Genomic DNA, 23,561 nt, shown 5'->3' on the forward strand with positions numbered 1-23,561 from the left:
CAGTGCTTCAGTTTTTCTTGGAGGACAGTCTCAGTATGTTAAACTGACAGATTCCAAGATTCACTTCAAAAGATCTTTTAAATGTGACAAGTGATATAACAAGTCTTTTTTTCTTGTTATTCACCGTCATCCTATTTGTCATCGAGTAGCTGAGCAGCTTGTGTCACTGATTATTGTCCTCATCTACTTCTTCATTCCATCCCTTTAATTACCGTGTGAATATTGATGTAAGATCATAGCCAGAGCAATGCTCTGACATAGCTGATGTATTATGAGTCAGATGTTTAGTACCCAGTGAGCAAAGGGTACTAAAACAGCCTAATCAAGGACTCTTGCTAAGGGCCATAATTGTTCTCTGCTTATGTGCGAGGGTGCTCTCCCCCACCCCCTGCCTTGATTTTCCGTTATCTGGAGTATTTACACGACGCGAGTGATTAATTAAAATGCTGTCTCATTTTGCTCAAATCAACCCCGCCATCTAGACCCCTCAGTTGGAATTGATTTATAGAGCTCAGCTTTTGATTCTATACATTTGTGTGTTTGTTCTATGAAAGGCTGAGATATAGAAAATATATTATCGTGAAGCACAAACACTTCATTTGTCACGGATTGAAGTACATCTCAAACTGTGCCTTTTAAAATTAATTTGCACAATTAGCAAAGCTATACAGCATCAGCAAATACTAGAACTGTGTTGAGTGTGTGTGGCTATTAAAAGGCTTTTAAATTAATTTGAGCAGGGTATCGGACTCCGACCTTGTGGTTTTTTTGGGGGGTTGAACACCTCTCATTTCCTTTACAACAGATTATGCCTCAAAGAAAAACTAGTTTCAGACAGAGCCAGTTGCAAAGTTTAATCCATCACTCCCCATACATGCACACCAGCAGCAGAGATTTAGGAAGTGATGATAATAAACAAAAAAATGCTTTAGATACAATGTTGAGTCACAAGGCATTTACAGCAAAGGAAATGAGTAAAAACAATGGCAGCAACCTTTCTCAACGGATATATAAATGTTAATATACAATAGAAGGCTGTTGTGTTAACACAGTAAAGAAAACGCAGCCCCTTCATGTCCTTCGCTGAGAACACTGCATTGACAGAGGCCACATGCAAAATGCTTCAGCAGAAAAACATAACGTCGCCTTGAAAAAATAAAGTGCCATCATCTGGCAACTCTCGGCCAAGCTACACTCCTGGTGAACTACTTTGAAATCTGCATTGGGTAATTCTAATGTTTATCATGCAGTAGATGCAACAGAAGGGATCCAGCGACTGTCACCAGGACAAATTTTCGAGTTACAAAATCTTTCCACATCGTCGCACAAACTGCTGTGCTGTGGGGTTTTTTTTGCATCTAAGCCTCACAAATCTATTACTCAGACGAACCTTCCTGGATCATATTTCATCGTCTCACAGCTACCTGCAGCAACATGCTGCTTTCCCTCTGAACGTCCATCACTTCCACTCTGCGGCAGAACTATCATCTTGGACATGTCACACAAATTCAGAGATGGGAGGAAACTATGTCTTCTATGAAAGGTTACGTAGCATTGATAAGCAGCATGATCAAAATTGTGACAACCCAGCCTATGTGTGTTACAAAAGCTTCCCATGAAGCCAATATGAGAGGGAAGTAGTTATTTGAAGAGGCCGTGTTAAAGGCATCAATAATGTTTGCATTCCAACAGCCTCTATTCCTATGGACGCAGGTGTATAATATAGCAATAGGACAACAACTTGCACAACCTATTCAAGTTATTCTTCATCTCCTCACAACACTTCATGACACATGCCAGACCAAAAAAAACAAAAAAGCGTAGCCACTGGAAGGAAAGTTGGCAACGTTGCAGGCTGCACTCAACAACAACAACACTTTATGACTCAAGATGTATTTGTAAGCGTCAAGCTCTTACCTTTGCTTGATAGACGACCATCAATTATTTCTTCACAAAGCTGTCTGAAAAGGACATTATTGAAGAGTTAGCACATGAGTAGCTCAATCACTAAAGTAGGATTTAGTAAACAATAGCAGGCAGTGTTTTGACAACTCGACCCTTCAATAAAAAATGTTGGCCACTTGAGGGCAACAGAAACAAGTTGAAATATCACCTTTGTTTCATTGGACGCGTCCTGCAGGTGTGGAAAAAAACATTAATGTGGGTCTTGCTTCTGTCTAGCTGGCGAATACAAGACCAACTCCTGAGGGACATGCATAGCTCTTTATAGCTGCTATGTTACGTGCTCCACGTTATTAACGAGCTTGGCTAGCGGCTTTGCTCGCCCGGTCTTCGAGGCAACATTCCGGCCGGGAAGGAAACCGAAACCATTAAAGTTACAGGTGAGGCAGCTAAACAGTCGGCTGGAACTCTGTGAGAGAGTTCCTCTTTATATCGTAATGGTTTGCAAAGACCTGCGTGACGGTTTGCATTTCGCTCGCGCGTTATGCATGTAACCGCGTGTCTTATTTTCTATAATTTCGCGTGTGACAGACCACATGTGCTAGCTTTAAGCGCTGCCAATTCCCAGGCGACCTAAACTCACAACTGTACCTGAACACACCATGTCTCGATAATTAAAGTCTAGATAAGCGATGCAGAGTGACCAATTCCACTTTAATACTCGTTTTTCCCCATTGTCATTTAATGCTTGTATTGTAAATAATATATACAACATATGTTTGAACTATTATTGCTCTTAAAGAACCCACTCGTCGCAAAAGATGTGTTACATTTATGTTGTGGAGAGTAAGTCACGTGAAGGCAGCAGCACAGGAATTCAGGCCTAAAGTGAGACAGATCATTTGGCTCAGCTCAGCTGTAAAACGTCTCTTTATTTGTTTTTTATAATTCCACGACATTGTATTTAATGTAATTATAGTCTACTCATCCTTATAATTTTCAGAATACCATCATTTCACATGATGCATATACATAGATGAGTCATTCCTAGCATTAATGAGATAAGATGCACAGTATAATGCAAAATAAACCAAGAATTTTTCCTAATTTTCTTCTATTTAATCTGAATGATGGCTTGTTAAAGTATAAGAAAAAGTTTTGTCAAGCTCAGGATATTATGTTTAAATAATTGTGACCATGAATTTAAATGCAAGATGACAAATGGAATATTTGAGTGGTGTTATCAACAGACATTGTTCAAGAGTTAGATGAAAAGTGTCCGCACCACGGAGACAGCTCTTTGGCTTGGCATCAAGAGACTCCAGGATGTGCGCTGCTCTGCTGAATGAATACATCGCCTACACACAAATTATACTAATTACATGTTATATGTTGCTTTTTGGCAGATGAAATATACTTGCTTATTTACCACGGTGTCACACAACCAATGTGTCATATTAATATTTAACAAAATATTTTTTTAAATGCATTATTTCGATAAAATACTACTATTGAGAGGCACAATGTGACAGCCCATAAAGTTCAACCAGTATTTGTTGTAAGTAATATCATTGTTTAATTGGAATGTGGCCGCATGTTTTAGTAAATTAATTTTGTCAAATCATTCCCTGCAAAGGACTACAAAGACATGGGTCATATTTGTTCATTTCATTTAATTATTATAAAAAGAAACACAGGTAAGAAGTGGAATACAACAACATATTTAATTAAGAACAAATCCTTAATTAGGGTTCATTTAATTAATGGTGTCAAAATGTTATATTATATATTATTTAATTACATTTCATTTTACCAAGAATACTAACAAGAATTATTATAATTAACAATAACAGCCCACCCGCCCCGCATCCCCCAGGCCCTGACAAATACGTATACTCCAAACTTCAACCATAAAAGTCCACCCAATACAATATTCATGAACATATTCAACAGTTAATACATATGTAGTACCAACATTCTCCATCTATACATCAACCGATCTATTCCATTAGCCAGCAACCCAGTTGCTTCTCTAAGAAACTCCAAATAGAATGCTTTTACTTTTGCTTTGCATTCAGCAGGTAATCTGTTGCTCACTTTTCTTTCAAATGTCAACAGCGCTCCATCTGGTCTTTGACCTCGCTTTTTTGAAAAGCCAAGAATTTTCTGTGCATCCCTCTGCAGCCTGTATTTCTCGATAATCTTTCCTATTGTTGTTTTAGCAATTATTTGTTTCTCTCGTTCCTTCCGGGTGTTTTTGTATTTATTTCTGATGTCTTCAATTATGGCTTCCTGCAATAACAATCTTTTTCTAATTGTGTCCTTAACTATTTGATTGCAAGCAGGTAATTCACCCTAGACCGAGGATTTGTTCTCCCAGCCAAACGCTGGTCTCTCTTTTGTATTTGTACATTTTTCTAATTCTCTCTTCAATGTGGCCTCCAGTTTTTCAATCTGGTTCTGGAGCCTCCTTCTCCCCTTCTGACATTGTTCCGTCCAACAACGTATTGCCTATAACACAAAAAAAAGTTTATTGTCACAATTTACAATCACTGAAACACAAAATGGTTTGCTTTATCATGTAAGATAATTCAAATCCAGATACACACAATCTGCAAATCATTTAACCCATAACTTTATTCTAACCTTGAGGGCCCTTGTTGTGCTGCATTGTCTCGACTTGAGGTGGAGTGGTCATTACGCTGGCTCTTGCTTTATCCCTAAGCTTTTTCTTCTTTTCTTGCCACTTCTTTCTCTGTTCTCTCCTTTCTCTTTCACTGAGGTCTGACACTTTCTTTTTTTTCCCTTCTTCTCTGTCTTTCTTCCACTTTGCCTTCTCTTTATCCAGGTACTGCTTCCTTCTTTCATTGTCTGAATCCCTTCGTGCCCTGTAGCGTCGCTGCTTTTCTGCATTAGACAACGCTGCCATTTCCTGATAAATACATTCATACCATTAGATATCATATAATTTAATATATATATATATATATATATATATAATGTAATATATATATATATATATATATAACATATATGCATATTAAACAAACAATACATAACAGCACATGCTGGAAATAGTTAATCATCTAGCCTTTTAACAACCCCTTACTGTATGTCCACCCTGTTACTGTGAAACATAGTAACAGGGTGGACGGTAACAGGGTGGACATTGTATGCTAAACTTGGCTATTGCTACATGTCTGATGATGATCAAGCTAGCACTTGTGACATCAGAGAAAGATATTTGATAGCTTTATTCACATTTTTTCTAAATGTAAACATTTTGATCAGTTTCACAAAAATGAGCATAACAGGGTGGACATGTTATGCTTTACCGCAACAGTTAAGTTAGTAAAAAACATTAAAAAATTGTTGAAGGAAGAGTGCATACTTACTCTGCTTCTTGAAGATGATTTTCCCGCCTAAAATGTATCCTTCTTCTTGAGTCATACAAATAGTAGCATAGTAAAGGGCGTGTCCAGAGGGATTCAAATCACAGTAACAGGGGGACATTAAAACAGGGACACACACTTTTTAAAAACTTTAATCAATAAAATGAATTACCATTTTATTCTGTATTTTGTGATGAATATCAATAAAAGGGTTACATAACAGTGACACAAATGTAGAATTTGTTTGTATTTGTTTGATTTCTTTGTTTATATCCGTTAGAGAAGTTGAGCAAACATGATTTGGGACACAGCAATTTGGCCTACTTGTGCTAAAATCAGAGTAATTATTTAGCATTTTGAATATCCTGGGAAAATAACATTGATGTTTTATAGTAGAGGGGAATAAACATGTAAAACCAAGCTTTTAAAAATAAGCATTTGACCTTTTACATGCAAAATATATGATATAATGTGTTGGGGACCTAAATGGCACTGAATGCTAGGAATGACCCAGATGTCATATTAATGAGATAAGATGCACAGTATAATGCAAACGTGTAGATAAACCAAGATGGAGGGTCCTATTTTCTCCTACTTAAAGTCAAGCTGCAGGTGTGAACCTCAGCGGTAACAAACAGTCGTGACAGGAGCCATTTCTCACTGTGGGTACTCTTATTTTTTATTACATTAAAATGCAAATACTGTAACTCTTTTACATGAATTTAAATGCAAGATGACAAATGGAATATTTGAGTGGTGTTGATACTCAAAGGATCAACAGGAGATACATTGTTCAAGAGTTAGATGAGAAGGTCCGTACCACGGGAGACAGCTCTTTTGGCTTGGCATCAAGAGACTCCAGGATGTCGCTGCTCCTGCTGAATGAATACATCGCCTACCCGAACACAAATTATACTAATTACATGTTATATGTTGCTTTTTGGCTTTTTGAGATTGGAAATATACTTGCTTATTTACCACGGTTGGCACACAACCAATGTGTCATATTAATCATATTTCTGACTCATCTGATACCTTTTACAAGGGGCGTCGTTAGGCCTATTTTAGGGGGCTTCAAAATAGTTATAGTTTTCCTATTTGTAAAATGTTTAATGATTTCGATAAAATAGGCCAAACTTCATTGAGAGAATATCTTTGCTCCAGCTGTGACAGCCCATAAAGTTTACATGCAGTATATGTTGTAAGTAATATCATTGTATACAGTGCAATGTTGTTAAAAAAAAGAAGTTCCAATTAAGAGCTAAATCCTGTTACGCCGCCGAGCTCTGACTTCAGTGTCTCATTATTTGCATTTTACTTGGTTTCTGTGGTCATTTTCTGTGCTGCTTTTCGTACATTTTCACATTATATGCAATTACATTTTTGTAATAGCAAAAACAGCCAGCAACATAACACATTTCATCTCATTTCATGTAATTTAGCAGAATGAAGGTATAGAAGTGGAGGTGTTCATGGGAAGTTGATTCTTTCTCCCTTCTGTCGCATAACCCAGATAACAGATTTTATTGCCCTCGTAACTATAGAGGGAGGCTTACCTCATTATGGTCCATAATCCAATCTGTGAGCTCCCTGAATTGGAGGTGCAATGGCATATCAATAGTGTCCTTGGTAGAAAGAGAGAGGGTGGAAATGTAACAAAGTGGTGCTGAGAAAACGTTTGTAAATTCAATGTGAGGGAGAGAAAAAAAGTCAACATTTCTGGCTGTAAATGAGCCCCAGCTGGGAATACAAGGTACAACCTTGTAGCAATGTTTCCTCTGTATACATTCAGTTGGGATGGTCCACTTCGGCATACATATTGCCACCGATGCTCGAGAAATTAAATCGTGATGTTGAATGCTGTGTTTAATTTAGCCTTTAGTTCAAACTGCTCTCAAAGGCGGAGGAAACTGCTCGAAAAAATATGGAGCAAACACCATCATACATCTAAACAGCGTAAATTGATTGAGGGTTATCCTTAGGCTCTATCTGCAGAAGCACACCACCCATTAAACAATATTAAATGACAAATCATGCTAATTAGGACACTGTATCACCCTGAATTCATGGAGATGCTCTGCCCTGCTGCAAGTTGTCAGAAACAATAACTTGTTATTTTCCTGTGACATATATGTTGATGTGTTCATCTCATTTCCCCCTGACAGTCAAGAGCTTGAGGGAGCATTCACCAGAGTGAGCCGTGGCCCACAGTTCCTCTGTAGCCGTAGAAGAATAACAGTCACACAATCGGCCTTGAGCTAAAAAAAAGATGTTTTGTAAACGGATTAAGTTTTATAAAAATGTCTCCAACTAAACACAAATATCAAGATTTGTTTCATCTGTGTTCTTGCTATTTGCATCGAAATATGCCAAAAGTCATTGCTGTCAAGTGCCCCGCCCACAACAACACTCACAGATAGAAACACTCCTCTGCCAACCACACGTTGGTAATATTATATAACTAGAACAAAACCACATGTTGGTAATATTATTATATAGACGAAAACCACACATTGGTAATATTATATAACTTGAACAAAACCACATGTTGGTAATATTATTATATAGACGAACACCACACGTTGGTAATATTATATAACTTGAACAAAACCACATGTTGGTAATATAATTATATAGACGAAAACCACACGTTGGTAATATTATTATATATCTGGACCAAAACATTCAATTCAGCTGGAATTTTCAAACTTATTTGTTTACATTTTGTTTTCATTTTTGTTTAATATTTACTTGCTAATAGGTGATTTAATTGCTCTAAACAAACGATATCTTTGTGAATCACATTTCAGCACCACACAATTGAACGATGACAAGCTTTCACAGAGGACAGAACTCAAATCCAAAGGCAAGGCGGTTACCGACTTTAGTTCCATGAACTGCTGAGTGAAGAACACTTGACTGATTGTGATCATATTCTTATTTATTTCAGCATAGAGCTCTGCGTGCCTTTTCAAAGCCAGTGGTGATTCTCAGTGTGTTTCCATAGTGTAACAGCACCATCTCCAGGTCTCTGTGGGTACCGGAGCCGTCAGAAATACACTCCATGAACCGTCACAGCATCGCTGGAATAGCAAACATTTATTGGCAGAACAGGATTTTATGAGGGTGCTTCATCTCCCTGTCTGTTGTACGCCGAGTGAGGATTGCTTACATGTGTCTGCACTGTTCAGTTGTAAGACCAAGCCAAACCAGGAGGAATGAGTCGGAGGGGCTTCAACAGAAATTGAAGGGTAAACAAAATGTGCATTAAAAAAGCTTGCATCTTTGAGAGGGATGACCTTGCGATGAACAGTGACTTATACTGTATATTATTCAATTAGTTTGTAATAAAAAACTTGAAATAAGGAATGAATCATGACGTATTGCTTTTTTAGATAAAATAACAAAACAGTGTAGTGGGCACAATTCTGTAAGACTATATTTAAAGTCAACTTTATTTCATAAAACCTTTTGCTTGACTACATTTATTGCAAGTAGGTACTTTACAGACAAAAAGAATATGTGTGTGTGTGCAAAACTTATTACGGGCTAATTAGATGCACTGTTAGAAACGTCTCCGCGGTAACAGAAACAGCAGTGACGGGAAGGATTTCTTTGAGCAGGTGTTTTTTATTTTTTTAATTACATTAGAATGCAAATGATGTAACACTTGTAAACATTTAAATGTAAGAGGACTAATTATGATTGAATATTAGAAGGGTGTTGATACTTAGAGGAGCAGTGTGAGCAGTGTGTTCTAGGCATATACCCACGATCTTAGGTCCAATAAATGTCTAGACTTTACGGTGCCACCTGAGCGAACTCAGAGGTGAAAAAGGAGTCTATTTTATTTTAGTCCATATCGTCCTGTGATGGTTTTCAGGCTAGACTCAATCAAGAGTCCCTCATCTCTTCAACCACTTAAAACTAAAAGTTAACAGAGCATTAAACTACAAACTCTTTCTACAACAACACTTTACAATTTTGTCATGTCTTCTGTTAATTCGAGGAATTACACTTTTACTCTAATTTGTTGCTGCTTTTGTGTTGTACATAATAAACAACTCACTTGGCCTTTATCCGCATTGGTTGTACCTGGTTAACTTAAAGGATTCATTAAAATGAGATATTTTCCTTTAGTTTCTCTTATTAATCTAGACACATCGAACAAAACATTACATTTCTTCATAGACTTACATTCCTTTTCAAAGTTAAGATGTGGATGTCTTTGTTTTGTGCTTAAGCTGCTTTCACACAAGAGAAGCAAAGTCTGCCCAGTCTCCCTTAGTCCACGACATCATAGTTCTGGCTTCTTTTCTCCCTCACATCGCTCTAAAGAAGCCATTTATATGAGTGACAAATGTGATACTCGTCCTCTCTTTCTTCCCGTCTCTTTTATCAACTCCCCTTGCAGCTGGTGGTCAGTATGTGCGTGGGACCGTCATTAAAAATGTATGCGATCTCTCCAAACAGTGTCCTGACATGCCACTCATGCTCATTGGATATCAGACATTAAAATTTAGCGAAGAGGGCTCAGCGTGGCCGGCGTAGGTATCGGGTTCCTCATTCAGGCAGTGAATGAATTTTTCAAAGTCCTTTTACCTCTCCGGGTATCACTGCTGATGTCTCGAGGCTGTGCACTCTGACACTGCCGTTGTTTGTCTCTGCTGGTATGGTCGCTATGGCGTGACAGAGGCCGAATCAACAATAACAACATGAGTCTCAGGGTGGCTATACTGACTCATTTACTACTGCTTGTTGACGAGGCGGATTCTAAAAAAGGTGAGTTGCTATGATCTTGATGGAGCAATGTTTATATTGGATGGAATTACCTCGCAGGGTAATATATATGCAGAAAGGTTGGGCCACAATTTTTCAATGTCAGCTTGTGATGCACTTCTAAGGGGGTTTATCAGGTTGCGAGAAATAAAAGTCAAATAAATAAGTAAGCATGGAAAGAGTCATGAATCTTTATTGTCATTGCAAGGTGTCAAATGTGGAGGAATCCTCTCTGCGCCATCTGGCAATATCTCCAGTCCAAACTTCCCGGGCCGGTATCCCTACGACATTGACTGCTCCTGGCTTATTGTTGTGGCCGAGGGCTCCTCCGTCCTCCTGACCTTTCACCACTTTGAGCTGGAGTACCATGCCCACTGTGCTTACGACTACATCAAGATCTACAATGGCGTACCGGAGGATGAGGGGAACCTCCTTGGGACATTTTGTGGTGACATCTCCCCTCCACAGTTCACCTCTTCCTGGAATGTCATGTCCATCCTCTTCCATTCAGACCACCATGTGGCCTACAGGGGCTTCAGTGTTGGCTACAGGAAAGGTAACTCGTGATATTTCATGCAATATGACGGGGATCAGTGGGATTTATTTCTGATAATACCCTAATTCCTGGCTTTTAGAAACATCCCTTAAATGTTGACCTTAACTAGCAAGAAGGCGTGGCATACCAAAACAATAAACAGAGGCTAAATGATCCCATCAGCAAATGATCATGCTCACATTGACAAAGTTCTGCTTCTGTTCTTTCTAGATATGTGCGGTGGAGTCTTAACTGGCCTATCGGGTGTAATCTCCAGTCCAGGCTACCCTCAGGAGTACAGCAACAATGCTGACTGCTCTTGGGCCATCCACGTGTCTGACACCAGCGTGGTCACTTTGGTCTTCTTGGACTTTCAACTGGAAAACAACGAGGGATGTAATTTTGACTTTGTTGCCCTATTCGATGGCCCGACAGTCACCCATCGCCACTTGGGTAAATACTGCGGGGCAGACAAACCCCCCAACGTCGTCACCACATCCAACCAACTTCTGGTGATCTTCAAGTCCGACTTCAACATTGGTGGACGTGGGTTCAAGGCCTACTATTACTCAGGTTGGAAAGTTTGATGTGACCGGTTGCATTACAAATGTATACTTCTCACACCAGTATGCAAAAGTCCTTTTAAGGAATATCAGTATTTGACCCCCACTGTCTTGTTTTTTGGTTTAATTGTAAATGAAAAAAGGACAACGTGATTTCCTATTACTGTGCCAGGCACTCTGCTTTGCAGAAAGCAACATTCACAGAAATCCTATTTATTTGCCCTTTCAGAAGAAAAGAGGGCGAGAAACACATAACACATAACAGGGGATGTTTTAAACAAGGCAGACCTAAAGACCTCGAACATGACCTGGAAAAGATCCTGACATCCGATTAAATAAAAATGAACCACACCTCTGCTACAATATAAAGCATTATCTCTGAATAGAGCAGAGTTCATCAGTGCAACAGTCTCACACCCTCCCCAGCATGAACGAGTAAAAGTCCTTGGGTGTTCTTGCCCAGACGTAAATCAAATCGAAACACGACAGACAGTTGATCACAGACTGTCCCCATTTCACCTTGTCCAGCAAAAAACAATTGGCAAGGGGGGGGATGCTTCTTTTTTGCAAAGAGTTCCATGAGTTATACCCTCACAATTTAGAGTGGTATTGATAAAACTCTCAGGCAGAAAATAAATGAGCATTTCTTTCCTAAATTGGGGAACTATTTCTTAAAGTTGAAAGAAGTAATCTTGTTTTGGCAACAATAATACATCTATATACAGAAACTTCAATTTTTTTTGGAGAGTCACTCATATCAAACGAATGCAACATCCTAAAGCGATACTCACTCACTGAATCTAATATAAATAAAGTTGACACGCATATCAACTGTACTTTGACAGGTGAATGCCAGCAGGTCCTGTCAGCTGTGAGCGATAACTTCACCAGCCCTTTTTTCCCAAACATCTACCCAAACAACGTCAACTGCCACTGGAGCATCACTCTCGCAGACGGGTACCGCATCAAACTGTTTTTCCCCGTCATGGACTTGGAAGAGCGCAACAGTCTGTCGGACCAGTGTGAGTACGACTCTGTTGCAGTTTATGACGGGGACAGTCAGACAGACACCCTGCTGGGCCGATGGTGTGGCAGCGAGCAATCTCCCTTTCTCGTCTCAAAGGGCAACGCGTTGCTGGTGGTCCTCAGCACAGACAGAAATGAGGCTCATAGAGGGTTCTCTGCTTCTTATCTTGGAGGTAAATGTTCCCTGTGCTGTTACTTCTACTGTTGGTGCTGTAGGTTCAACTCATTCACCCCTTTTTAAAAATGCTCCACATTTATCTCGACAAACTCTTTCCCACGTCATAAAAATAAATAATATGTGTGCTGTGTCCTCCTCCCCCCTTCAATCCAAGTGGTACCTGTAAACGTGAGCTGCACGAGATCAGAATTCACCATCTTGATACCACAGAAGTCCTTACCTCAGCTGGGCCGTGAGAGCATCTACCTGGGAGACCCGACCTGCGCAGCCCAGTTGACAGCCACCTCATATAAGATACTTGCTCAGTTCCTCAACTGTGGTACTGCTGGCCAGGTGACTATCAGTCTCAGAGCACTTACTGGCCCATCATACAAGTCCATGACTCACCATACTTTAGCTGTCAAACGAGTTGATTTGTGACGGACATTTGCGACTTGCTTCTATTTATACTGTTTACATCTGCTCCCTTGCAGAAACACGGGAACATCACAGTGCTGGTAAACAAGCTCTACATTGATTTCTCTGACGGGAAGCAGCAAAACGTGCAGGAATATAGAGTGCAGTGTGACGCCCTGCGGAAGATAGCATCGGTGTCCATCGTTTCGGCAGAGGAGCGACGCCTCGAGGAGCAGGCCAAGCAAACGGACAGTGGCAGCATTGACGACGCAGAGCGTCCGGAAGCTGTGCCTCATGACCTGAGTGACATCGTCTTCATTAGCATCTGTGTTTTGGCTGTTATTCTCATGGTGGTAGCTATTGTTTGGCTGGTGCTTCTTTAGAAATATATGGACACTTATACATATGGTCTGAACAAAGGATTCGAAAGCTTACGCCGTCTTATTTTCAATCATATTTTATATAAAAATGTTCACCAACAGTATAAAAACACATCAACAAACAAAAAACTGATTGATTCCAGTACAAAAGGGATGACATGATCATTACCACCAACAATAAAGTACTTCTTTATCCATGCATGTATAAATAAATTGTGAGGCTGCTAATGTGCCACAAAGTGTAACACATATTTTATATCTCCTTTACAGAAAATAAAGAAAACGTTTTCTAAAATATGGAATGTGTCTGGATCAAGAGAACCATGACAGATTTAAATTAAAACAACCAGAAGTCTACCAGTTATTTCTTGTATTTAGAAACCAGCTGGTTGACTGATATGGTGTTGTCCTTCACTTGAGTTCGAGTATCAGGGTTGTGTCTGAAGGCAAACACCAGCGCTCGAACAGTTCGTCTGTATGAAATGCTGACGAGTCGGGAGCTCTGGTGAAACACTTCTCTCTCAATGTTGTCGATAAGAACACAATCCTCCTGGAGGGTGGATAAGAACAGAACAAGAACACATACATAAGCAAACAGTTATAGAAAAAGATGTCGGGAATAGCAGCAAACATACTGTATCTTGTAGTAACAAGTGACAGGAGTAACAATATCTTTACTAGTTGAATGTATGTAGGATTCTCCATTTTATAGTTCCAAAATATCCCATCCAAGGTTATGTCACATCTAAATTAGAGTTGGGATAAACATAATGAGACATTACATCTCTGAGACGCTCGTTCTCACCTTGACCTCCAGGGTCTCAGACATTAGTCTTCTTGCGTTGCTCCGGATTCCTTCAGATTTTTTGTCGGAGCGCACTTCAATAGCCGGCTTATTGGAATTCTCCTCAATGAATGTCCTCCAGTCAGTGTAAACCTTTGCAGCCGTTGAACTCACCTTAGGGTCCAGATGCTTCCGCATTTTGTTGACCATGTGACCTTAGAAGAGAGGGATGTTTTCATAATGCAATAAAATAATTTGAGTAGTGTGAATCTGATGAAGGGCCTGTCATTGACAAGGTTTATTTGTATAGCTGTTTGCTCTTTTGAGTAATAATGCTGCTGTAACAATACAGTGAAAGACAACTCAGGACTTGACACCATGATGCGTGTTCAACCTACAAACTGTCCATTAAACTGGATTGAGTTACAGCCTAAGCAGAGACTTAAAATTAAAACAAATATATATCAGGTTGTATGACGTCACAGCACGTTTCTGCTTTCCACATCTGCAGGGCAGTCTACACAGCGATATGCATAAGCATTGCATTTAAAATGCCATCTAAACATGAGGTTTTCCTCACTGTACCTATTTTCGTGGACTTGAGCACCTCCCTGGATGGGATCTTCTTGCTCAGCTCCGTCAAGGCGGTCAGCAGGTTGTCCTCGCTCTGTCCTGGCAGCTCCAGGATGGACTTGTAGCGCATGATGTCCTCAATCACAACCACCCTCTGGAACCAACCAAACACCACAGGCCGACTTCAGGACACGTGTCACAGAATAACGCGCACATTGCCTGTCTTGATGTGTGCCAGCTCACCCGCAAAGATTCAATAGTTGCTTGTTTGTAAACCTTTTCGGTGCTTTTTGGTTTCACAGGTGTTTCCCTCTTGGGAAGCCGCACTACAAACGTGTCCATCCTCAAACACAGAGCAGCAAGCTACTGAACTATAGCTCGTGATTACACGGTTAACACTGGGTTCAATAAAAGGGAAATTGTTTGCTAATAACGAAGTTCAGATCAGAAGGTGCAGTGACCATCAGTGCTAAGTTAGCTTGCTGGTTAACTCTAGCTAGATAATATGACCTCCGTATAAAATACTAAGTATTAAAGTCATTGCTAGCTTGGTTCCAATCATCCGTCCATCCTCCGCTGCCCACGAGTTGATTGATAGCTGCCTTTATGATCACAACGGTGACAAATCTGTTTGGTAAAGCCAATGGCTATCGTAAACAGTAGGGACTGATGTTGCCTTTAGGTGCTGTCGGAAATAACAGTGCCGAACGAACAAGGTGGGAAATAAATAAATTGTTAGGAGCGGTGTACATATACTGTAGTGACGTAAATTAGCATTAATCAAAACAATAAATACAGCAACATTAATACAAAATAATACATTACGGAATGATTCACCACCCCTTTATTATGATAACATTGTATTATTCTTACCGTGAAAGACATTATTTATATGAGTTTATTTTGGACATGAATTAAATCGGTCGATCTCCTCATTCTTTTCTAAAAGTCTGTCTTTAATTAACTGTGCAATTTTTAACCTGTGACGCTATTTGTTGATGTCCCTTCTTAAAACAATGTTATTGAGTAAAATAATGACACACTTCTGGAGAGTAAACCAGTGGAATAGAATTGTGTCAGTATCCGATTTGAGAAATGATGGATTTCTAATTAAAATGCAGTAGTTTGTATTTATGTATACTTAAACTGTTAGTGTCTTACCTATCTTTCGTTAGTCAGTGACAAGCACACATATAGTGTACTCAACCAAGTACAATTATATTATGCATTGTCCTGCAGCAGAACGTATTTCTGTACGGCTTGACAAATCACAGCGTAATTAAACAAGCATAAGACTAAATAATAAATGAACTATAAATACCATGTAACTCAAATGACTATGCATAATATTGAAGTGAGGCAACTTAAGAAACTAAAAAGGACCCTAAACGTGATCACAACTTATTTTCAAGCGGGTCTAACCTGCTCAACATAATGTCTAACAAAAACAGTTTCCTTCCAAGAAAACAAAAATATATTTCTACACTGGTTATCCTTTGCCTGTCTAACACATTTTAATCCAATAGTTTACGAGGAGTACTTAAATGCATCAACTTTATGATAACGACAGTCTCGCGTGAGTCAAAGTTCCCGCGAGATAACAGCCCGATTAAAGAGGAGGAAGAAGAGCTTGTTGTTTGTTTAGGTTTTCGCTGACAAAATGGGTTCCCGGTTCCTCTTTGTCTGTACGTGGGGACTGTGCGTCCTCTTCGCGGCCACATCGGCATCTGGAGATGTGTTCGACAGCGTCTTGGGAAACACACAATCTTGCCACAAGTCATGTGAAATGACATACAGTTTGCACACGTACCCACGGGTGAGTAACGCAGTGACTCCTCTCGACGAGCAAAGTGATGTTTGCTAGCGTCGGCTAACGTGTTGGTGTCCTGGCGAAGCAAACGTGGCAACGTCTTAGTACAATGACATGTTGTTTGGGAAGGAGAGCATGCATGTTGAACGCGAGTCGTATTTAACTGTTGCTGTTGTTGTTGTTGTTGTTGTCTGTCGAGGCGATCAATTGGTCCTGTGGTTTGTTTTGTAGGAGGAGGAACTCTATGCATGTCAGCGAGGCTGTCGTCTATTCTCCATTTGCCAGTTTGTCCGTGACAGCGACGATCTGAATCAGACGAAATCCGAGTGTGAATCCAGTAAGCTGCGCACCGAGCCGTCGACCTGTTTACTCTGCGCACGTTATCTGTGTGATCCAGTGTTAACCTACGTTATCTCTCTCCACCTCCACACTTCCGCAGCCTGCCGTGAAGCCTATTCCCACTCCGATGAGCAGTATGCCTGCAACCTGGGCTGCCAGAATCAGCTCCCATTTGCTGAGCATCGGCTTGAGCAGGTAATACCACCTGGTTGGTACACACTCGGGCCTTAACGGCCACGTAAAGTATGTAACAATGACTCAGCAGTTTGTGTACACATCTCAAATAAAGAACCGTGCACTGACTCGGTATTGCTCGTTGTTGTTGTTGTTTTCTCTCTCAGTTGGAGGCCATGATGCCGAGGATTCACCTGCTGCACCCGCTGACTCTGGTCAGAGGCTTATGGGAGGATGTGATGAGTCAGGCCCACAGCTTCATCACCTCCACGTGGACGTTCTACCTCCAGGCTGATGATGGCAAAGTTGTCATTTTCCAGGTATTTTACTGAGTAGGGCGGAGGAAAACCAGGCGATCTGAGCCCACATGCAAACATCCTGTTACTGTCCTAATGTAGAACAATGTAAACAATATGGCTCTGTCTTCTGTTTATAAGACTGAACCACAAGTCAGGTTTTTCTCTCAGTTTGAAGTGGAAAAGGATGTTGCAGAGGAGCCGCAGAAGAGCTGTAAGTCCTCCACTCAGTTTTCTTCCAATACAACAATTAAAGTGTATTTACAAGTGTTGCCTGTATAGTCGGAAACTAGATTTTTTTGTGTTCCTCTGTGCAATAGACCTCTGTAGTCGTCCCATAAAATACATCAGTACTGGAACAAGAAGGGTAAAGCTGGTAGTCCTATTGAGACAAAATGTCTTTTAACGACAGGGATAACAGAGGCACATTTTTTAATCTGAAAAGGCGAGCTTGAGAAATGAGTGCAAAACCCCGGCTGACTAATCTCGGCGTGAAGTGGGACACGGCCCTGATCCAACATGGGAACGGTTGTGCGGGGAGGGGGATTCCTCTGGTCCCTGAAGTGCCACACAGAGGACAGTGCAAGAGACGGTTTTAAGGAAAAAATAGATGGATTCCAGCTTCTTTTTTTAATTTTTATCAAAAGGAAAATAATATAATAATATTGCATCCGTGTGCATGTCAATAACATTTTCATTTCTCATTTTGAAGTTCCCGGATTGAGCCCAGTTTACAAAGAATATCATCGCACTTTGATCCAGGAGAGGGACAGAGACATGACCGGGGACCGTAGCTATGCCGATGATTACAATCTCTTCAACTGTCTCTCCAGGTTGGCAACGCCTTCATCCGCATTGTCAACTCGATTCGCAGAGCGTACCGTGAACAGAACCAGTCCAGCAGGTCTTATAATTGCACAATCCTTCTCAGGAACCCTTGGCTCCCAGGGTGGATCCTCACCACAACTCTGATCCTGTCTGTGCTGGTCCTGATCTGGATCTGCTGTGCCACGGTGGCAACGGCTGTCGACCAGTATGTACCTGCTGAGGTATGTTCTGTGCTCCTCCCCATAAAGTTGATTATTATAGTTGTATTCAAGGTTATTATCTTTACTTTTGAGTATTTATGTTGACAATATCAAAGACAGAAACATATTGAAATAACTTCCTCTTTTCTCCCCTTCCCTCATTCAGAAATTGAGCATCTATGGAGACAGGGAGAACGTGAAGGACCAGAAACTGACTCCGTACCCAGCATCCTCCCTGCTGATCATTACCTCCAAAGGGTCAGAGGAAGAGGCCGGGCCACTCCCTTCCAAAGTCAGCCTGAGCCAGTCCGACATCTAGAAGCCAAAGCCGTAGCAGAGGAGGGATTTCCTCTTTTATGAATCCGATGTTGGTTGATTTTTATCCTCTTGCACAACACCTGGGCTTCTCTTTAGCTAAACAGGAGTAACTACTTGCAGAAGATTTTGTATAACTGATGTAATGTCTCGTCTTCCTTTGACGCTTTTAGAATTTGGATTGATGAAAAGGATTTATTTCCTGTATAATTGAGGCATTAAAGTAATTGGCAGTGTAATGTTTTGGGATTTTTCTTCACTTTCAATGTGTGCATTAGCTCTGTGTGCTTATATAATTGAATAATGGTTAAATGAAATGTTTATGATTTGCAGTGATTTTTTTTCTTCTTTTCCTTAACCAAGCTCTCTTTTGTGTGTCAGATTGTGCTAATACTGCAGACTCTGTACATTCTCATGTTTCTACTGCAGTGATTTACATGTTGAATTTTACAATAAAATCTGACGTTCCTTATCTCAGTTAATATTGACAGGACACGCAGTAGTTTTTTTTTTTGCTTCACTATTGTCTGTTCATCAGAAATAAATACAATGGAGTGCAGTTGGTTTTGTATTGTTGGTGTCATTTTCTTTCACAATATACTGTAGTAACGTGAAGTCTGTCTGTAAAAACATTTTCAATTAGAATGTCGCTGTTGAGTTTCAGTAACCAGTGCAACTGTTTTCATAGGCAGAACTTAAACAGGATATTGTGTTTCCTGTGACGATGCTGTGAAAGTCTTAATTCCCCAATATTGCATTTGTGGGCATAGCACTTCCTCATCAAAAACAAGTTCTGCAGGATTTTTAAAGCTATATTGTTCACATTATTTAAACTAAAGGCAGCCAATTGTTTATGCACGACTGCAGACAATAGCAACAGTTTTCCTATGATGAAAGTGACTTCTCTCATCTTTGTATAAAGGGGAATTGTGTCAAAAGGATTGCATGTTCAGAAATCAATCACAACTTGCTTCATATTAGAATTGGAAAAAGGATTGTGTAATCTGTAGAAACGGCTTCCCCTGAGCTTGTTTATTGCGACTGTGCGATGACCTTAATGAGTGCTGCTGTGAGGGGACATGTCGGAGAGGCAGAAATTACCAAAAAGTAAGAAAAATGAAATGGCTGAAATATCTTTTCCTCACACTCTGTGCTATGTACAGCGTTCTCGCACTGGAGTGCTCCCCGGCCTCCAGGTTTGCTGTGTACTAATTTGATTTGCAGCAGAACTGCTCAGCAATACACATCAAAGTCTGTTTACAGGGCTTGGGGAACGCTATTGCATATGAAAAACAAGCGTCTGCCTTTTGTGGCTTTAGAGGGAGGAGTGCAAAGTGTGATAAATCGCCTCGAGTTATAACACTTGCGTCAGCGGAATATAAATTTGAAAACAAAAAATTACAAATCTGGTCATGTGAGGGCGAGAACTGAACTTAACCAGCCCTCTGGCAAATGACTCGCATGAATCTCTCCTCAAAGCGCTATAGTTGCATTGTGGGTAAGATTGGTGTCAAGTTTTGCCGTGAAAAAAAAGAAAGTGGAATAAAAGATCAAAAAACTTTAACTACCCATTGTGTGTTCAACAATAACATGAATTATATTAACAGTAATGTAGAAGTATGAAACACATAAAAACAAAACGTACTACAAATCATTGATTGAATCTCAAAACAGTAAAATGTCAGGCAAAGAAGTAGTCATATAAATAATACTAAACTTTATTCATAAAAATGTACGCCACCTGTGCATAAGGTGTTTGCAGTTCACCAGCGTGAATCAGCAACCATTGTTCTTTTGAGGCGGAATGTTTCCGGCTAAACACGCTCCGCTCGGCGTGCTGCGCGGCCGGGTTCATCAATAGCTGTTCATCAAGTCAATGTCCTCCGCAGAAAGAGTTGATGAGGACAAACGTTTTGTTGGAGGACTTCGATTTGCACCGTCACACTTTTCCGACCGATGCTGCCTTTTCTTGATATTGTGCAGGGAAGGCGTCTCTTGATGAATTATCGTGGAAGGATTCTGTTTCTCTGGTCTGTGATCTTTGTCTGCGGGTCTGAAGAAATGCAGTCTCTCCGGCTCGCTCTCACAAACCAAAGGGGCTGCATTCAGGACTTCTCTGACAAACTTCTGCCTGCCAACTGGAGAACAAAAACACGTTTAAGATCCATCTGCCATAATATAGCATCTTAAAATGTGAACGCGAAATGATCTTACAAAAGTGAAGGGCTGATGTTTTGGATTCATCCATTTTCCTCTGCTTGGGCATTTGTGAGCTATTTGTTTCCCACTGGTTCACAACCTGGAGAATGAAACAGTGCATTTATTTATGGGATGTAAAACAGCACTATATCTGCAACATTTAGCCCAAATTAAATTACATCGCTTGTATTAAAGAAACATATGTCTGCTATTATAATAGTCTAAAAACATGTACCTGCTCGGCCCAACCTTCTGTTTTACATCTTGAGTGATCAAAGTTGTCCAGAGGGATCTCAGAATAAATGAGCCCCAACAGGTCCCATATGGTCGTCTTCAATGCAGAGCCAAGCTGGGAGATATGAAATGCATTTAAACGTCACCACCACAATAAACTGCAGCCAAGTGTTACACACAACCATTAGCCTTCTACCTTCAAACTGGTCCCAGATGCATCCAGATGTTGAAGTTTGGGGAGGCATGCGAGGTATCGTAGAGCCCTCACTGAGATGGGGTTATCTGTACAAGAAACAGAATATTGGATGTCCATTTCGATATTCTATAATTTGGAGGTGGCGATACTTTGCACTGCCACTAAAATATGACAGCTGATATTGATCACGAACGGGAAATGTCAAGTAACTGGAGACGGTCCAGTCCTTTCCTCAGCATCCGGATAGGTGAGGTCAATCTTTGTAGGCCGACGTCCGACAGGCCGTTACCACCAATAAAAAGCTGGATTAGGTTGCTGGACGAGAACGGCAGATGCGTTAGTAACATTGGTCTTTATAACACTCCACATCACGCCATTGAGACTCCGAAATCAGTTATATTACCTGGACAACGAGCTGGACGTTAGATGCTGGAATATCTCATGGTCGTCGCCCAGTCTGCAGCCAAACAGGTCTAAAGACTTCAAACTGTGAAATGTTTTAATTTCCTCCATCCTCTCGTGCAAGAGTGGAAACCTGCAGAAATGAAGGGACACGAGAATGCCATTGCTCGTCTCTGGCAGGTAAAACAAGGGAGGCTGTAACTCACCTGTTTCTCAGACAGAGGGAGCCGAGCACCATCTCCCCGTAGGCGTCGCCGAACAGCTGCAGGGCTTTTGGAGAAACGTCTGCGTTTAAAAACACACGGTTCTCCTCCGCTGCTGCAAACAGCCGGTCTCCTATCTGCTCGGGGAAGCCCACCAGAGAGTCCACGTGGTGGATGTTGTCGGCCACGAACAGCAGCGTGGTGTCAAAGAGAGATTTGGTGGTGTATCGCAGACTTCCCTCGGCGTTGTAGGTGAATATGAAGTGCTCTTTCCGCAGCACAAACGGATTCGTCCTTCTGCACGAGGACACTGGCTTCGGCTGTGCCAGGACGATGTCACTGACACGACGGAGGTTGCCTCTTTCTCGGACATAAATGGCGCTATTGTCCATGGTCAGCACTTTGTTCTTCCCCCGTGAGAAGGACGCAACTCTTTAGACGGCTGAAGCGTTCACCAAAACAAACTCACAAGAACGTTAGCTCGCTCGTTAGCTAATCCATGGTCGTTGACTGAGCTCAAGACGAAAGGACTCCTAAATAAAATACTTAAAATATATATATATTTTTGCTGTTATCGTTTCTCATTTTAATTCACTTATGACGCAATATTATGAATCACTTGCGCGTTTGTAGAAGTTGTCCTTGTTGTAGCCAGAGCCGTCTCATCGCTTCACTAATTCTTCTTCCACTCCTGTTTCACTGCCTCTTCTTCTGTGAGGTTTATTGGCGGTTGGCAAACAACTATGTGGTGCATTACCGCCACCTACTGGTATGGAGTGTGAATCAGAATGTCTTGTTCTTGCATTATTAAAACAACAAAATAAAACAATATAAATAAAAATATTTAAAAATAATAATATATATATGTATGTATTTGTATGGATAATATATATATACATATAATACATATATATAATACTATATTATTATAATATATGAATGTTTGTATATATATATATATATAAATTCAAAAAAATAGACGAAGAAAAGAAAATCGTCTATTTCTGTCTTTCCTCCATTGCTTCTGTCACTTTTCCTTTAACCTCTTTTTAATAACGCTTTTGGTTTCTGATTTACTGAAATTGACTGCAACATTTGTGCAAAATTAAAAAGAGTTATTTTTGACTCACGGTTAACATGAGCGAACCACATCAGGGAAATAGAGAACACATGCAAAAAGGTAATAAATGTGATGCCATTTGTTCACTATTAAAAACAATAGATGTGGCCTTGGAAAAAAGCTAGACAGACTAAACTTAGCCTCCTCATTCTTTCTCTCTTTCTTTCTTTCTTTCTTTCTTTCAATCAAGTTATTTCAAGTTACACCAGACAAAACAACAATGAATAAATAAAAATTACATAACAGCATAACAACCAACTATACCAACAATCAGATAAGTATACAATAATAATAATAATAATAATAATAAAATAATTTTAAAAACACAAAAATAAATCGAACATAAATTATCATCCTCCATACTCACTATAGCCATTCCTTCACAGAGTCACTTGGGTCCCAATATTGCAACGCCTCTTCGTATGGTTTCGGCATAGTCCTCGCCAATAAAATAAAGACAGATCGGAGAGGGAAATATTATGAATGGACTGAAGAAAAACTTTAGTGATGAATGCTGGAAGATAGTGTTGGAATATTTATAGGCGACACGATTAATGAGTAGAATCTGAGAGATTAATTTTGCTTTTATTGTTATGTTTGTTTTTCGTTTAAAAAAAAAAAAGATTTATTTTCAATATATATTATACATATTATATATAGTATACACTCCAGATTAGAGGGTGGCGGTAATGCACCCGAAAGCTGTTTGCCAACCGCCATAAAAAGCAACAGAAGAA

General features: G+C 40.2%; 4 protein-coding genes across 5 annotated transcripts; 2 read left to right on the top strand and 2 right to left on the bottom strand.

The window, feature by feature from the left end:
- Positions 1-10,009: 10,009 nt before the first annotated feature.
- cdcp2 (CUB domain containing protein 2) lies at positions 10,010-13,154 on the top strand. Its single transcript, XM_056421548.1, has 6 exons — positions 10,010-10,076; positions 10,282-10,629; positions 10,840-11,181; positions 12,017-12,370; positions 12,530-12,708; positions 12,849-13,154. The coding sequence occupies exons 1-6, from the start codon at positions 10,010-10,012 to the stop codon at positions 13,152-13,154; spliced, it is 1,596 nt and encodes a 531-aa protein (XP_056277523.1).
- Positions 13,155-13,212: 58 nt separating this feature from the next.
- On the bottom strand, positions 13,213-16,021 carry tceanc2 (transcription elongation factor A (SII) N-terminal and central domain containing 2). The gene is made up of 4 exons (XM_056421229.1): positions 14,752-16,021; positions 14,521-14,662; positions 13,957-14,150; positions 13,213-13,701 (listed from the first exon to the last, which is right to left on the bottom strand). Exons 1-4 carry the CDS (start codon positions 14,848-14,850, stop codon positions 13,513-13,515), a joined length of 624 nt encoding a protein of 207 aa, XP_056277204.1. The 5' UTR covers positions 14,851-16,021; the 3' UTR covers positions 13,213-13,512.
- Positions 16,022-16,116: 95 nt separating this feature from the next.
- Positions 16,117-19,034, top strand: tmem59 (transmembrane protein 59). Of its 2 annotated transcripts, none has more exons than XM_056421227.1 (8): positions 16,117-16,324; positions 16,550-16,655; positions 16,758-16,852; positions 16,999-17,151; positions 17,269-17,341; positions 17,840-17,960; positions 18,059-18,176; positions 18,322-19,034. In XM_056421227.1, the coding sequence occupies exons 1-8, from the start codon at positions 16,169-16,171 to the stop codon at positions 18,472-18,474; spliced, it is 975 nt and encodes a 324-aa protein (XP_056277202.1). In that variant the 5' UTR covers positions 16,117-16,168; the 3' UTR covers positions 18,475-19,034. The 2 variants fall into 2 exon arrangements, with proteins under 2 accessions (XP_056277202.1, XP_056277203.1); XM_056421228.1 differs by having other exon boundaries at positions 17,299-17,341.
- Positions 19,035-20,174: 1,140 nt separating this feature from the next.
- lrrc42 (leucine rich repeat containing 42) lies at positions 20,175-22,394 on the bottom strand. The gene is made up of 7 exons (XM_056421226.1): positions 21,708-22,394; positions 21,503-21,634; positions 21,293-21,414; positions 21,100-21,185; positions 20,905-21,018; positions 20,685-20,769; positions 20,175-20,608 (listed from the first exon to the last, which is right to left on the bottom strand). Exons 1-7 carry the CDS (start codon positions 22,094-22,096, stop codon positions 20,325-20,327), a joined length of 1,212 nt encoding a protein of 403 aa, XP_056277201.1. The 5' UTR covers positions 22,097-22,394; the 3' UTR covers positions 20,175-20,324.
- Positions 22,395-23,561: the final 1,167 nt, after the last annotated feature.

Source organism: Pseudoliparis swirei, chromosome 8, assembly GCF_029220125.1.
Source record: "Pseudoliparis swirei isolate HS2019 ecotype Mariana Trench chromosome 8, NWPU_hadal_v1, whole genome shotgun sequence".
Classification (NCBI taxonomy): domain Eukaryota; kingdom Metazoa; phylum Chordata; class Actinopteri; order Perciformes; family Liparidae; genus Pseudoliparis; species Pseudoliparis swirei.

Bases quoted from the DNA above. Each gene is read 5' to 3' on its own strand.
- tceanc2 (XM_056421229.1), bottom strand. From the start codon at position 14,850: ATGGACACGTTTGTAGTGCGGCTTCCCAAGAGGGAAACACCTGTGAAA. The intron at 14,663-14,751 runs GTGAGCTGGCAC...GGTTGGTTCCAG, and splicing joins CAACTATTGAATCTTTGCGG to AGGGTGGTTGTGATTGAGGA. The intron at 14,151-14,520 runs GTACAGTGAGGA...CTCTCTTCTAAG, and splicing joins GCTCAAGTCCACGAAAATAG to GTCACATGGTCAACAAAATG.
- cdcp2 (XM_056421548.1), top strand. From the start codon at position 10,010: ATGAGTCTCAGGGTGGCTATACTGACTCATTTACTACTGCTTGTTGAC. The intron at 10,077-10,281 runs GTGAGTTGCTAT...TGTCATTGCAAG, and splicing joins CGAGGCGGATTCTAAAAAAG to GTGTCAAATGTGGAGGAATC. The intron at 12,371-12,529 runs GTAAATGTTCCC...CTTCAATCCAAG, and splicing joins CTCTGCTTCTTATCTTGGAG to TGGTACCTGTAAACGTGAGC.
- tmem59 (XM_056421227.1), top strand. From the start codon at position 16,169: ATGGGTTCCCGGTTCCTCTTTGTCTGTACGTGGGGACTGTGCGTCCTC. The intron at 17,152-17,268 runs GTATTTTACTGA...TCTGTTTATAAG, and splicing joins GCAAAGTTGTCATTTTCCAG to ACTGAACCACAAGTCAGGTT. The intron at 18,177-18,321 runs GTATGTTCTGTG...TCCCTCATTCAG, and splicing joins ACCAGTATGTACCTGCTGAG to AAATTGAGCATCTATGGAGA.
- lrrc42 (XM_056421226.1), bottom strand. From the start codon at position 22,096: ATGGACAATAGCGCCATTTATGTCCGAGAAAGAGGCAACCTCCGTCGT. The intron at 21,186-21,292 runs GTTCGTGATCAA...TTTCTTGTACAG, and splicing joins CCAGTTACTTGACATTTCCC to ATAACCCCATCTCAGTGAGG. The intron at 20,770-20,904 runs GTACATGTTTTT...TTCATTCTCCAG, and splicing joins CAGAAGGTTGGGCCGAGCAG to GTTGTGAACCAGTGGGAAAC.